The sequence below is a fragment of the Centrocercus urophasianus genome, unplaced genomic scaffold (assembly GCF_019232065.1).
Source record: "Centrocercus urophasianus isolate 14NV4802_14NV808 unplaced genomic scaffold, USGS_Curo_1.0 seq_1413, whole genome shotgun sequence".
In the NCBI taxonomy this organism is placed as follows: Eukaryota; Metazoa; Chordata; class Aves; order Galliformes; family Phasianidae; genus Centrocercus; species Centrocercus urophasianus.
Window position 1 is genome coordinate 43,184 of NW_024884602.1, and position 15,665 is coordinate 58,848.

Genomic DNA, 15,665 nt, shown 5'->3' on the forward strand with positions numbered 1-15,665 from the left:
GACCTCATTTGACTTTTAAAGGTACTTAAAGGGACCTTATACAAAAGATGGAGATTTGATTTTTACAAAGTCTGATAGTGATAGGGCAAGGAGAATGGATTTAAACTAAAAAAAATTAAGTTAGATGTTAGGAACCATTTTTTTACTCAGAGGGTGATGAGGCACCGGAACATGTTGTCCAAAGAAGTTGTGGATGCCCCATCTCTGGAGACATTCAAGACCATGTTGGATGGGGTTCTAGGCAGCCTCATCTGGTGGGTGGCAACCCTGTCCATGGCAGGGGGGTTGTAACTAGATGATCTTTAAGGTCCTTTCTAACCTTAGCCATTCTATGATTTCTATGACTTTAATTCTGGGAGAACTGGAAGCAAAAAATGCCCTATCCTTGGCCTAAATACGTAATTTTATTAAATGCTTTCAAAGAAATTTTTCACTTGTTGAAAATGATGGAAATCATATAGCTCCCAGTTTGCTGGAAGTGTGCCTTAAGATGAGCCAGTGGGGAAGAAGATTGGTGTGGCTGAACAAGGAACTTTTGCTGAGACTTTGGGAGAAAAGTGTTAACCTCCTGTGGAATAAGGGATAGGCAACTTGGGGAGAGCGCAAGGAAATTTCTAGGATATGCAGGGAGAAAATTAGAAAGGCGAAAGCCCAGCATGAGCTCAACCTGGCCACTGTAGTAAAAGAAAACAAAAATGTTTTTACAAATATATTAACAGTAAGAGGAGGGCCGAGGAGAATCTCCATCCTTTGCTGGATGTGGCAGGGAACATGACCACTGAGGATAAGGAAAAGGTGGAGGTTCTCAATGCCTTCTTTATTTCTGTCTTTAATAGTCAGACCTGTTATCCTCAGGGTACTCAGCCTCCTAACTGGGAAGTCTAGGATGGGGAGCAGAATAAACCCCCACAATTCAGAAGGAAACAGAGACCCCCTACTCCACCTGGACAGTCACAACTCCATGAGGACAGAAGGGATCCACTCGAGGGTGCTGAGGGAGCTGGTGGAAGTGACTGCCAAGCCTCTTTCCACCATCTATCAGCAGTCCTGGTCAACAGGAGAAGTCCCAGATGACTGAAGGCTTACCAGTGTGACTCCCATCTACAAGAAGGATTGTAAGGAGGATCTAGGGAACTACAGGCCTGTCAGCCTGACCTCAGTGCCAGGGAAGGTTATGGAACAGATCATCTTGAGTGCAATCACACGGCATGTATGGGACAACAAGACCAAGTGCCAGGTCCTGCACTTTGCCCACAACAACATCAGGCAATGCTACAGGCTTGGGGCAGAGTGGCTGGAAGGTTATGCAGAGGAAAATGGTCTGGGGGTGTTGGTTGACGCTCAGCTGAACATGAGCCAGCAGTGTGCCCAGGTGGCCAAGAAGGCCATTGACATCCTGGCTTGTATCAGAAATAGTGAGGCCAGCAGGAGCAGGGAAGTAAATGTACCTCTGTACTCAGCACTGGTGAGGTCGCACCTCGAGTACTGTACTGAGTTTTGGACCCTTCACTACAAGAAAGACATTGAGGCGCTGGAGTAAGCATGTCTTATGAGGAACAGCTGATGGAACTGGGACTGTTTCTTCCAGAGAAAAGGAAACTCAGGAGATCTTTTTAGCTCTTTACAACCACCAGAAAAGAGGGTATGGCGAGGTGGGGATCAGCCTCTTCTCCTGGGTAACTAGTGATAGGATGAGAGGGAACAGCCTTAAGTTGCACCAGGGGAGGTTCAGGTTGGATATTAGGAAAAACTTGTCCAAAAGCATGGTAGGTGACTGGAACAGGTTACCCAGAGAGGTGGTGGAGTCACTGTACCTGGAAGTGTTCAAGAAACATGTAGGTATGGTACTTAGGGACATGGTTTAGTGGGCAATATTGGTGATAAGTGGATGGTTGAACTAGATGATCTTAAGAGGTCTTTTCCAACCTTAATGATTCAATGAGTCTATGAAAAGCTCCAGAAGAGCAAATTCTACTCAAACACATCATTAATTCACTTCAGTAGGAAGTTAATTTCACTGTTCACAGAATCACAGAATGGCCAGGGTTGGAAGGGACCTCAAGGATCATGAATCTCCAACCCCCCCTACCACAGGCAGGGCCACCAACCTCCCCATTTAATACTAGACCAGGCTGCCCAGGGCCCCATCCAGCCTGGCCTTGAACACCTCCAGGGAGGGGGCATCCACAACCTGTCTGGGCAGCCTGTTCCAGTACCTCACCACTCTCTCTGTAAAGAATTTCCCTGACATCCAACCTAAATCTCCCCTCCCTCAACTTAAAACCATTTCCCCTTGTCCTGCAGTTATCTACCCTTTCAAAGAGTTGATTTCCCTCCTATTTATAGGGTCCCTTTAGGTCCTGAAAGGCTGCAATGAGGTCACCCCGCAGCCTTCTTTTCTCCAGGCTGAACAAGCCCAGCTCCCTCAGCCTGTCTTCATAGGGGAAGTGCTCCAGTCCCCTGATCATCTTTGTGGCCCTCCTCTGGACCCTCTCCAACAGCTCCCTGTCTTTTTTGTACTGGAGGCTCCACACTTGGATGCAGTACTCCAGATTGGGCCTCACGAGAGCAGAGTAGAGAGGGACAATCACACAATCACACACTCCCTGTCCTTGCTGGACACCCCTCTTCTGATGGAGCCCAGGATACCATTTGCCTTGCAAGCTGCAAGGGCACACTGTTGGCTCATGTTAAGTTTTTCATCCATCAGGACCCCCAGGTCCCTCTCCACAGGGCTGCTCTCAAGGACTGCTCCTTCCAGTCTGTATAGATGCCTGGGATTCCTGTGGCCCAAGTGCAAAACTCTGCACTTTCCCCGTGTTGAACCTCATCAGGTTAAATGAGATACAGAAAGATAAACAATTTATAGAGATCACAGGTTTTCATGGTGGCTTATACTTCCATGGAATACCTTCTGAAATTACGTTGTAGGTATACACACAGCAATAAATCAAGCCACGTTACCATTCCTAAGGGCAAGTAACACAAAAGAAAATTGTTTAAAGAAACTGACAGTTTATGCTCTTATCATCAAGAGTAGTTATACCACCACATTCTGGAGATATTTGAAAGATAGCCCTAATTCCTAGAAAGACTCCTAATAGCTGTTCTAGTTATATCTAAAATATGTCAAGTAACAGCTTGAAACTATTCCTATTGAAATACAGTGATATAATTAATTAAACACTTAAAATCACTCAATTTCAACAAAATTTAAAGCATCCTCTAACACATTTACTTTTGATGAAATTTGCTGCTTTAAGTTACATCATTATCTATAAAATACTACTGCATTCAGATTGCTACTTTCACCTACACTAAATGGCATCAGAACTAATGACCAAGGAGGGTAAAAACAGTGCAGAAAGAAGTAGCTTAGTGTCAGAAGCATCTTTAAAGGTTTGCCTATCAGGAATAAAACAAAAACAAACACACGTTCACACTGTCTAGCTAAAGATTGTTCATGGGCTTTAGGTGATTATATATATGTATATTTTCAGATATACAGATCCCCAAAAACGAAACACCAATTCTAAAAAATAAGCAAAACAGATATAGACACTTGACTACAAAAGTCAAAACAAGTAGTTACAACTATCAACTTTTTCCTCAACTTAAGAAAGGATATTAAATCTCTAGGAGCTCTGTGTTCCAGTGTAAGATGAGCTGCAAAGTCGTCTGTGACATGATTAGGATCCCCTCCAGGTAATGCTGCACATATTGGACAAATCTGAAACAACAAAGTAAGAAAAACAAAACAAACACAACCAACTTTAAACAAATCACAAAACACATCATTCCAAGTTGATCACTTGACCTGAATTCTGATACTTTAAATATCACACTCTAATCTTGTATCTAGACAGCTAAGGGTTTAAAGTAGTAAATGTGTTCAAACGCATCTTTTAATTTTAGCATCTTTTCAAGATCCACTTTTCTTTTTAATTATGCTTTAATAATACCACAGAAACCAAAAAGTAAAATTTTCGCAACCCATCTGCAATGTTTCAGCTTTAAAACATGCATCCCAGGATCCTAAAGGAGCTGGTTGATGTGGTCTCAGGCCATTCTTGACGATATTTGAAACCTCATGGATGTCATGCAAAGTCTCAGGTGACTAGAAAAAGGGAAACATCACTCCCATTTCTAGAAAAATGAGAAAGGAAAAGCCAGGGAACTATGGGACAGTGAGCCTCACCACTGTGCCTGGAAAGATCATGGAACAAATTCTCCTGGAAGAGATGTTAAGGCACATGAAGGGCAAGCAGGTGAGCCGAGACAGCCAGCATGACCTCACCAAAGGCAAATTGTGCCTCACCAATCTGGTGGCCTTCTATGATGGAGTGATGGCATTGGTGGACAAAGAAAGGGCAACTTATGTCATCTTCCTGTAATTCTGCAAAGCCTTTGACGTGGTTTCCCACCACATCCTTATCCCTAAATTGGAGAGGTATGGATTTGAAGTCTGAACTATTCAGTGGGTAAGGAATTGTTTGGAAGGTCACAGCCAGAGGGTTGTTGTCAATGGCTATGTCCAGGTGGAGGCCAGTTTTGAGTGGTCTCCCAAGGGTCCATCTTGAGACTGGTACTCTTTAACATCTTTATCAGTTACGGACACGATGGAATCACTTGGGTTGGGGCAATCCCAGATATGTCTATAGACTGGGAGAAGAACTCCTTGAGAGCAGCCCTGAGAAGGACTTGGAGGTTCTGGTGGATGAAAAGCTTGACACAAGCCAGCAGCATGTGCTTGCAGCCCAGAAGGCCAACAGTATCCTGGGTGGCATCAAAAGAAGAGTGGCAAGCTGGATGAGGTAGGTGATTGTCTTCCTCTACTCTGCCCTTGTAAGACCCCATCTGAAGTACTGTGTCCAGGTCTAGGGCCCCCAGCATAAGAAAGACGTGGAGCTGTTGGAGTGGGTCCAGAGGAGGGCCATGAAGATGATCAGAGGGCTAGAGCATCTCTCCTACAAAGACAGGCTAAGGGAGCTGGGCTTGTTCAGCCCAGAGAAGAAAACTCTCCAGGGAGATCTCATTGTGGCCTTCTCATACTTAAAGAGAGCTTACAAAAAGGAGGGAAATCATCCTTTTACATGGGTAGATGGGGATAGGACAAGGGAGAACAGTTTCAAACTAAAAGAGGGAAGATGAAGATTAGATGTCAGAGGGAATTTTTTCACTGAGAGCGGTGAGGTGCCAGAACAGGCTGTCTAGAGAAGTTATGGATGCCCCATCCCTGGAGGTGTACAAGACCAGGCTGGATGGGGCAGGCACTGGGAAACCTGATCTAGTGCCTAATTTAGTGGTTGGCAACTCTGCCCATGGCAAGGGGGTTGGAACTAGATGATCTTTGAAGTCCCTTCCAACCAAAGACATTTTGCAATTTTTAGGAAGTAGCACTGATCATAACACAATGGCATTCTAAGGAGTCTTGCGTTACGTGCTCTTTCCCCTTTTGCTCAGAATTTCAATTTACTAGATTCTACTTTCCAAATCTTTCAACACCACAAAAGCAATAAAAATGGACAAACAGCAGAACAGAACAGAGATTTTATTATGATGTGCAAGGAGGAAAAAAAAAAAACAAGTTATAATTAACGCATTGGATATAAAAGGTGCTCCAAAAGTAATGCCTCCTATTTTATTATTTCGGCCCACAATATCAGAGATTGATGTTGGTAGGATGACAGTAGAGGTTGAATCTTTCCAACAATATTTCACTGCATTTTGTTGCTGCGTGACAGATGGCAGCAGAGGGGGAGTCTGACAAAATGATACCAGACATGGAAGCGAGTATGAAGCTGAAGCAAAGGTGTGTCAATGAATTCCTCCATGCAGAAAAAATTGCACCCATTGACATTCATTGATGCCTCCTGACCGTTGACGGAGACCAAACAGTGGATGTTAGCACAGTGAGGCAGTAGGTGTTCCATTTCGTCACTGGTGTCAGCAACACGCAAGCCACATTCTAGATGCCCATGCAGCTCAAAAGAGGTGATTCTGCCCCTCTACTCTGTGCTGGTAAGACCTCAGCTGGAGTACTGCATCTAGATGTGGAGTCCTTTGTGCAGGTGAGACATTGACCTATTAGAGCATATCCAGAGGCAGAGGACAGCCATGAAAATGATCCAAGGGATGGAGCACCTCCCTCACGAGGACAGGCTGAGAGAGCTGGGGCTGTTCACCCTATAAAGCAAACAAAGGCGATGACAGAGCCTTTATTTGAGATACAGGTGCTACAGAACAAGATATCAAAGAAAGAGGAATTAACCCACCCCTCCCAGCAACAGTTTGGAAAAAAGGGTGATCTGAGGAATGCAGCCTTTTCCTGTTTGAACTCTGACACACCAGAAGGGGGGGGGGGGCAAACTGCACAAGCTCCAAGTGCATACGTGCTTCCAGAAGCATGGCTGGAAGCACTGCTGTGACGGTGAGAGGAAGGGTGGATCTAGGCTCCCCTGCTGTAGGCACCCACGCGCTCATGTACTGGTTCAGGCTGTGACCTGGCAATTCCACTGCACACAATGAGGAAGGGAAGGCTCCGGGGAGACTCTGAAAGAAGCCTTTCAGTATCTAAATTGAGACTATAAGAAAGAAGGGGACAGACACTTCAGCAGGATCTGTTGCGATAACACAAGGGGAAATGGTTTCAAACTAAAAGGGGAGATTTAGATTGGATATAAGGAAGAAATTTCTTTCCAATAAGTCTGGTGAGGCACTGGAACTGGTTGCCCACAAAGATGGTGGACGCCCCATCCTTGGAGACTGTCATGGTTTTATGATTTTTTTGTTATCAGTATTTCACATCATAACATCATGTAGTGCACTGGGAGTTAAAGAGATAATGCTCCAGTTCCTGGTACATGTTCCATAAGAGAAGAACTACATCTCCCAGAGGACTGTTCACTGTTCTGTTACCGTTTCCACTCAGAGAGAAAGATAAAAACTGTTCATAGATCACCTGAGCCCTCCTTTTTGATCTTCTGGCTCATCTCTGCTCCCAGTCGTACTGCCTCAGCATTAGATTAAGGCCTTCGGTTTTCAGACGGCCTCTCTCATTTTATTTATTAACTACAATTCTATTTATATTGCATTATATTCTATTATAGTGCATTATCTTGCATTCCGATATCTAATTTAGTAAATTAGTTTGATTCTCCTCAGACTGTTGCCACTGCTTTGTTTTTAGACCCATCTCCCCACCCTTTTCCCTTTCCTGGGGTATGGGTCCCCTGTCACCCTGCCCTTCTAGTCACAGAACTGGGCCATACCAGCCCATAAAACATTGTCATTCTTGATGGAGAATGTGGACATAGGCCCCTTCTTTGGCTTACAGAAAAAAATCTCTCTCTGCTTTCAGAGAGCTTCGTTAGAAAGCTTATCAGTGCTGTAAATGAAAATAAGACCTTGAAAGTCCAGGCGGACTGCCAATATTCTGGGATACTTATAAACTTTCACGGTGCTCCTAGCTTGCTTCTGTAAAAAGAAATGCTTTCTCTTGTAAAACTACTCTTCAGGGGAACGCATTCCATCATTTTTTCTTTCCTAATGCTCAGAACATACTGGGCCTTAATTAAGTTTGCCACTCTGCTCTATGGAGCTGTAAGCATATATAATCAATTGAAAGCTGAGGTGCTGAATGAGTTCTTCACCTCGGTCTTCACTGGTGGCCAGGATTCTAGTCTTTTTCACGTCCCTGAGCCCTGCATCCCCAAACCTCTATGTGGGGACCAAGGAGGTAAATCCCTCCCCACTGTAAGGGCAGAGCAAGTCCGACAGTGCCTCCTTCGACTTAATGAACACAAGTCTATGGGGCCGGATGGCGTGCATCCCAGGGTCCTGAAGGAGCTGGCTGAGGTGGTTGCCGAGCCGCTCTCCATCATATTTGAGAAGTCGTGGCTGTCAGGTGAGGTCCCGGATGACTGGAGGAAGGGTCACGTCACTCCCATATACAAGAAGGGGAGCAGGGAGGAGCCGGGGAACTACAGGCCGGTGAGTCTCACCTCCGTGCCCGGGAAGATCATGGAACAGATCCTCCTGGACAACATGCTCGATCACATAAAGAATGAGCATGTGATCCGAGACAGCCAGCACGGCTTCACCAAAGGAAGGTCATGCCTCACTAATCTTGTGGCCTTCTATGATGGAGTGACGGCATTGGTGGACAAAGGGAAGGCGACCGATGACATTTACCTGGACCTGAGCAAGGCCTTTGACATGGTCCCCCACCACATCCTCATCTCCAAATTGGAGGGAAGTGGATTTGATGGGTGGACGACCCGATGGATAAGCAATTGGTTGAAAGGCCGCAGACAGAGGGTGGCGGTCAATGGCTCTATGCCCAGGTGGAGGCCGGTAACAAGCGGTGTCCCCCCAAGGGTCTGTCTTGGGACCGGTGCTCTTTAACATCTTTATTAATGACATCGATGAGGGAATTGAGTGCACCCTCAGCAAGTTTGCTGACGACACCAAGCTGAGTGGGGCGGTCGATACGGTGGAAGGAAGGGATGCCATTCAGAGGGACCTCGACAGGCTGGAGGGCTGGGCTCGGGTGAACCTAATGAGGTTCAACACGGCAAAGTGCAAGGTTTTGCATTTGGGCCGGAAGAACCCCAGGCACCCGTACAGGCTGGGAGGAGTGGTCCTTGAGAGCAGCTCGGCAGAGAAGGACCTGGGGGTCCTGATGGACGAGAGACTGAACATGAGCCAGCAGTGCGCTCTGGCAGCTCGAAAGGCAAATGGGATCCTGGGCTCCATCAGGAGAGGGGTGGTCAGCAGGGACAGGGAGGTGATCGTCCCTCTCTACTCGGCTCTTGTGAGGCCCCATCTGGAGTCCTGTGTCCAGGTGTGGAGCCCTCAGTACAAGAAAGACATAGAGATTTTGGAAAGGGTCCAGAGGAGGGCGACTAAGATGATCAGGGGGCTGGAGCACCTCCCCTACGAGGACAGGCTGAGGGAGTTGGGCTTGTTCAGCCTGGAGAAGAGAAGGCTGCGGGGTGACCTCATTGCAGCCTATCAATACCTGAAGGGAACCTACACCCACGAGGGGAGTAAACTCTTCAAAAGGGCTGACAACAGCAGGACTAGGGGAAATGGATCCAAGTTGAAGGAGGGAAGATTTAGGTTGGATGTTAGGGGGAAGTTCTTTACAAGGAGAGTGGTTAGGCCCTGGAACGGGCTGCCCAGGGAGGTTGTGGATGCCCCGTCCTTGGACGTGTTCAAGGCCAGGTTGGACGGGGTCCTGGGCAACCTGATCTGAATGTGTGTGTTTGGTGGCCCTGCTAGGCAGGGGGGTTGGAACTACATGATCCTTGAGGTCCCTTCCAACCCGGGTGATTCTGTGAAAACACTGAAGGAAATACCTACCTGGTATCTGCATACAATGCCGCATACAACTCCAGAGGGAGTTGCTAATTCTACAGACCTTGTCATTTTTAAGCAGTCTCTCAGTCTCTCCCTTGAATAATTTATGCTGTTTTTGAATGCTCATCCAACGATCATGATTATCATGCTGTCAGCGTCCCTGAATGTACTCCTCATCACTATCTATAAGTATAATATTTTGAGGAAGCCTTCCCAAAGCCAGGGAATACTGAGTGGCAGGGAGCGTGGAGGGTCTTGGGAGAGACTTTAGAGAGATGAACATCCCTGGTGTCATGGAACTTTACTCCTGAACATTTGCTGCAAGATCCTGAGAGCCTAAGCAGATATTCGAGACAGATGTTGTGGCTCAGGCAGATCTGAGGAGGCACAAGTTATTTGGGGCCTGGCTTACGCTTATCAGGCCTTAAGCAATACTATTCCAGAGAGGGAGGGAGTCAAACTAAAAGGAAGAGTCTCTGTACAAAAAAAAAAAAAAAAAAAAAAAAAAAAAAAAAAAAGAATCTCCAGATCCAGAGAGTCTCCTAGCTGTGAAACAGAATCTCCAGACTGAGCGAGCTGAAAAGGAATGTCTCCAATCTGAGAGAAGAGACCTCCAATCTGAACAAGACACCCTCTGAAATGAACAAGACACCTTCCAATCTAAGGGAGACACCTTTCAATCCAAGCTCAGTCTTCAAATAGAATGAGGCACCCTTCAATCTCAACAAGATACCCTCCAATTCAAACAGGACACACTCCAATCCAAAACTAAAAAGACTCCAAACTGAAAAAGTCAAAAAATCAGTTTCAACAAGACATCCTCCAAGCTGAATGAGACCTCCTAAGTGAAAAAGACAGTCTCCGAGCTGAGCTGAAGAGTAGGAGTGTTGAAACCGAGCAAACTGATCAAAGGAGGCACCAGAATCGATGTCACTTCCCCTGTAAGAGTACAGAAAATGAAATGAGCATCACCTCATTTAGAACAGAAGAAAGAGGAGGAGGAAGTAGAGGAAAAAGACACCGTAAGAGAAAAGAAGGGAAGTGAACCAGGAGTGGCTCCAAGATCCAGGGGATCCAGAGAGAGGGATTAGACCCCCAGTAGGATCATGGTCACCAACAACCAGGAGGATAACAAGTGCTGAAGAGTAGGAGGTGAGGAAGACATCATCACCATTACTGCTCAACTTCTGAAAGTAAATGAAATTCAAGGTTTGAGAAAACACTTTTCATGCCACCCAAACAAACCTATTGTCACCTGGTTACTTGGATGTTGGGACAATGGGGCCAACAGTGTGCTGCTGATAGTAGAGAAGCTCGCCAACTGGGTTGCATTGCTAGGGACTCAGCCATTGACAGAGGTATTAGTGGATGTCAGGATGAGGCCTTCACTCTCTGGAAGTGGATGCTATTAACTGTAAAGAGAAAAAAACCTTCAAAGATGATCTGATGCCTGAGAAAAAGAAATGGACTGCTATGGAAAAAGGCACCTATTATTTGAGAGACTGCACTGTGGTGGAAGTGTTACATGACCACACATTCATTCCTGATTCTCAGGATCATGGTCTTAGCTTGGATAGAGTCAGGTGTACACCAAGTATGCAACAGAAATTCACAAGAACTGCACTAGAAAAGTATGCCAGTACATTAGCATCAACATATAGCAGAGGGAAAAGAAGGCCCCTTATAAATGAACTGATTAATAAACTTCAAGACTTGGAGTTACATAGAATCATAGAATCACAAGGCTGGAAACAACCTATAAGATCATCTAGTCCAACCGTCTCTTCATCACTATTGCCACCACAAGCACTAAACCATATCACGCAGCACATCACCCAGACACCTCTTGAACACTGCCAGGGACAGCAGTTTCCCCAGAAGAAGCCTGTGAGAGACCGTGTCAAAGGTTTTGCTGAAGTCTAGGAAGACTACATCAACAGCCCTTCCCTCATGTACCAGACTTGTCACCCAGCCATAAAAGGAGATGAGGCTGGTCAAGCACAACCTGCCTTTCACAAACCTGTGTGGCTGGGCCTGATCCCCTGGACACTGTGCACGTCATGCAATCTCATCCAAGATGATTTGCTCCATAACCTTCCCTGGTACCGAAGTCAGGCTGACAGGCCTATAGTTCCCAGATCCTCCTTCCGACCCTTCTCAAAGATGGGAGTCACATCAGCAAGTCTCATTTAAACCCTCCACAAGCTTGTGTTTCAGCCATTGGAAAGGTAACTGAAAAACTTGACAAAGTTGAGAGTAATCAAGAAGATATTTTGGGTAAACTGTCTACTGTGCTTTACTGTGATAGAAATGATGAACTCATAGTGGCATCAGATACACTAGATGGGGACCAGGATTTTCAAAACAGCCTACTGGAAGGACTGATCAAATTAGTTTCCTCCTGACCTGCATCATCCAACATCTCAACTATTGAAAGAAGATGTCCTCCTGCCCAAGGAAGTGACAACACAAAGACAAACTAAGGAAGCTGGGCTTCTTCTGCCTTGTATAATCAACAAATATTAAGATGTCACAATTACAAAACAAACAAGAGAGCTAGAAAAGCAGACCACAACAACAAAAAGAAAATAAATAGAAGACTTACCACCATCCTAGGTGCACACACAAAACTCCAGCAGAGCCAATCTCCAGAAGAGATCTTTCCCCACTGGGAGCCAGCTCTTAAATAGGTCTAGGAGAGGTGGAGCCAGGCCCCACCCCTTCCAGCAGCACAGGTGAATCGCCTTCACCTGTGCTCCTCTGGCTGACTCATGGCTCGCCTCAGGTGATCAATCAGAGGTTCAGGCCGTGACTCAGCAGTTCCCATACAAGCCTGAAGAAAAGAAGGCTGTGGGGTGACTTAATTGCACCCTTTCAGTACCTAAAGAGAGCCTACAAACAGGATGGAAACCAACTCTTTGAAAGGGTTGATAACTGCAGGATAAGGGGAAATGGTTTTAAGCTGAGGGAGGAGAGATTTAGGTTGAATGTTAGGGGGAAGTTCTTTACTATGAGAATGGTGAGGTGCTGGAACAGGCTGTCCAGAAAGGTTTTGGATGCCCCGTCCCTGGAGGTGTTCAAGACCAGGTTGGATGGGGTCCTGGGCAGCCTGGTCTAGTATTAAATGGGGAGGATGGTGGCCCTGCCTGTGGCAGGGGGGTTGGAGATTCACGATCGTTGAGGTCCCTTCCAACCCAGGCCATTCTGTGATTCTGTAACAATTAGACTACATCACGCATTGCGTTGTGACGTTCTATGCGTGACCATGGAGAAGATATGAAGAAGTGGAATAAAAAAACCCACTCTTGCAGTTTGAGCATGGGTAAAAGAATTAGAAGACAAATCAAACATCAAGTTGAACTCCTCCAAAAGGGTGATCACTCCAGTTGCTGAGGGACACAGCAAAAGCTGTAAGGACCCTGATCGTGACTCATGGAAGAAGGATACAGGTAACAAATAGAGGGGCCCTGCCCCCAGCCAGGGAGGGAAATGGGACAACAGAGTGTATTGGACTGTGTGGATTAGATGGCCTGGCACATCAGAACCACAGAAATATAAGGCCTGGTGAACACTGGTGCAAAGTGCACTCTCATGCACTCAAGTCACCAAGGGACAAAATCAATTTATATTCATGGGGTGACTGGGGGATCCTAAGAGTTGACTATGTTGGAGGCTGAAATAAACCCCACTGGTAAAGACTGGCAAAAGCACCCAATTCATGGAGCACAAGGGCTCCATGAGTACTTGGTATTGATTATCTCAGCAGGGGGCATTTCAAGGTTCCCAAGGAGTATCGATGGGCCTTTGTAATAACTTCTAGAGACAGAGACGACATTAAGCAGCTGTCCATTTTGCCTGGCCTGCCAGAAGATCTGTATGTTGTGGGGTTGCAACGAGTGGAAGAGCAACAGGTACCGAAGACTACAAAAATGGTGCACAGATGGCAGTACTGCACCAAAAAGGATTCCTTGCTGTCTTGCTCCAATTTATCGGGGGGAGATGAGGTTCTTTGATTTTGATATATGTATACCCAGCATGAGACTAAGAAGCAACGGTTCAAATGTTGGTCCAACCAGTTTATTACAAATCTTAATCAGGGAGATGGGGAAGGGGAGGATGGCAACTATTATGAATTAGGGTGATGGGGAAAGGAAGGTGGGCAAGAGAAAAGATAGGAAAGAATTGCATAAAGAGGGGATAGTCACCACCAGGATACAGTAACAGTCCCGTTACACGCCGTTCCGATGGTCTGAGGCAAAAGTGCAGGGGGAGAACAGCAGCAGTGTGGTCAGGAGGAAGTGGCAGGGTAAGTCCAGGAGGAAGGAATAGGTCTCAGGTACCCAGGCCCAAGAGAGAGTCTGTCAGCATGCAGGCATCAGCTCGTGAGGCTTCTGATATCGGACACCTTGTTCTTCTTAAGCATGCAGGTCTCAGGTCGTGAGAAATCTGTTGTCAGAAACCTCTTCTTCGTCGTGTCAGAAAACCTAATCTCATGGCTGTAGGTCCCCTTTTTATCCTTCTTCTGCAACCGTGGAATTCCTGGGCGCTTGGGTAAGAGTCGTGCAGTACCCCCTGAGAAGTCCCTCTTCCTCGAGATAAGCCCACACAAAAGACTGCTTCCCGGCCATTAATATGCGGCTTATCTCTCTCTTGTTGCCCCTGGCCTTGTCCATCAGTGTTCTCCAGACAAAGGATTTCTCAACCCTTGACCAGGACTTGCTTGGACTTGTTCATCTGTGTCCTCAGCAAGCTTTGAGACCATGATGTAAAAGAATAATCTCTTACACTTGTTCCCCGTTCAGAAGTTGATTCCTCAACTAGAGAGTCAGGGTGTGATCAGCAAAACTCACTCGCTTGTTAACAGTCCCATATGGCCAGTGCGTAAAGCCAGTGGAGAATGGAGGCTGACGGTGGACTACCGTGGCCTGAATGAAGTCACACCCCCACTGAGTGCTGCTGTACCAGGCATGTTAGAACTTCAGTATGAACTGGAGTCAAAAGCATACCATGCCACCATTGACATTGCTAACACCTTTTGCTCCATTCTTTTGGCCACAGAATGTAGGCCTCAGTTTGCTTTCACCTGGACGGATGTTCAGTATACCTGGAATCGTTTGCCCCAAGGGTGGAAACATAGTCCAGCAGATTGCCATGGGTTGATCCAGGGTGCACTGGAACCAGGTGGTGCTCCTGAGCACATGCAGTACATTGATGACATTATTGTGTGGGGCAACACAGCAAGGAAACTTTTTGAGAAAGGAGACCAAATAATCCAGATCCTTCTGCAAGCTGGTTTCGCTATTAAGTGAAACAGTGTGAAAGGACCTCCACAGGAAATTCAGTTTGTAGGAATAAAGTGGCAAGCTGAATGTCGCCACATCCCAACAGATGTTGTCAACAAAATCTCTGCCATGTCTCTGCCCACTAATAAGAAAGAGAGACAATCTTTTCTGGGCATAGTGGACTTTTGGAAAATGCATGTTCCAAACTACGGCCTCATTGTAAGACCCCTTTATCAGGCGACACAGAAAAAGCGTAATTTTGCATGGGGCCCTGAGCAGCGGCAGGCTTTTGAGCAGATTAAACGGGAGATAGCCCAAGCCATGGCTCTGGGGCCAGTAAAGATGGGACAGGATGTAAAGAACATTGTCTACAATGCTGCTGGAGAGAAAGGTCCCACTTGGAGTCTGTGGCAAAGAGCCGCAGGAGAGACCCGAGGCCAAACCCTGGGATTCCGGAGTCAAGCATGCAGGGGGTAAGAAGAGAGCTACACTCCAACTGAAAAGGAGATCTTAGCCACGTATGAGGGAGTTCAGGCTGCTTCCAAAGTAATCAGTGTTGAGACGCAGCTCAGAAAGATGGGAATGTTCAATGTGTACCTCAGTGTAATTTGATTTTCGGGATGTGGAGTCAGTAATTCAATTTATATGTATATATGTGTCTGTGTAAGTTTAGCGCTTGTTAATTAATGTTTGTTTGTATATATAAAGCATGATGCAGTGATGTGGAATAAGGGGTGGAATGTGATGGTTTTAAGATTTTTGGTTATTGGTATTCCACATGATAACATCATGCAGTGCACTGGAAGTTAAAGTTTTAATGCTCCAGTTCCGAGTACCTGTCCCGGAAAAGAACAACTTATTCTCCCAGAGGATTGTTTGCTGTTTTCTTGCATTCTGATATCTTGTTTAGTAAATTCATGTTTTTTCTGCTCAGATGGTTGGCTGCTGTTTTGTTTTTAGTCCCGTCTCCCTTCCTTTTCCCCTTTTCCCCTTTTCCCCTTTTCCCCTTTTCCCCTTTTC

The 15,665-nt window shown here is 46.1% G+C and overlaps 1 protein-coding gene across 1 annotated transcript in view; it reads right to left on the reverse strand.

The window, feature by feature from the left end:
- The window catches only part of LOC122158474 (E3 ubiquitin-protein ligase KCMF1-like), a 49,975-nt gene that overhangs the window by 15,454 nt on the left and 18,856 nt on the right, over nt 1-15,665 (reverse strand). Inside the window, exon 2 of the mRNA XM_042815172.1 lies at nt 3,629-3,730. Coding sequence (XP_042671106.1) covers nt 3,629-3,730 — 102 coding nt within the window. The remainder of the gene's footprint in view (nt 1-3,628; nt 3,731-15,665) is intronic.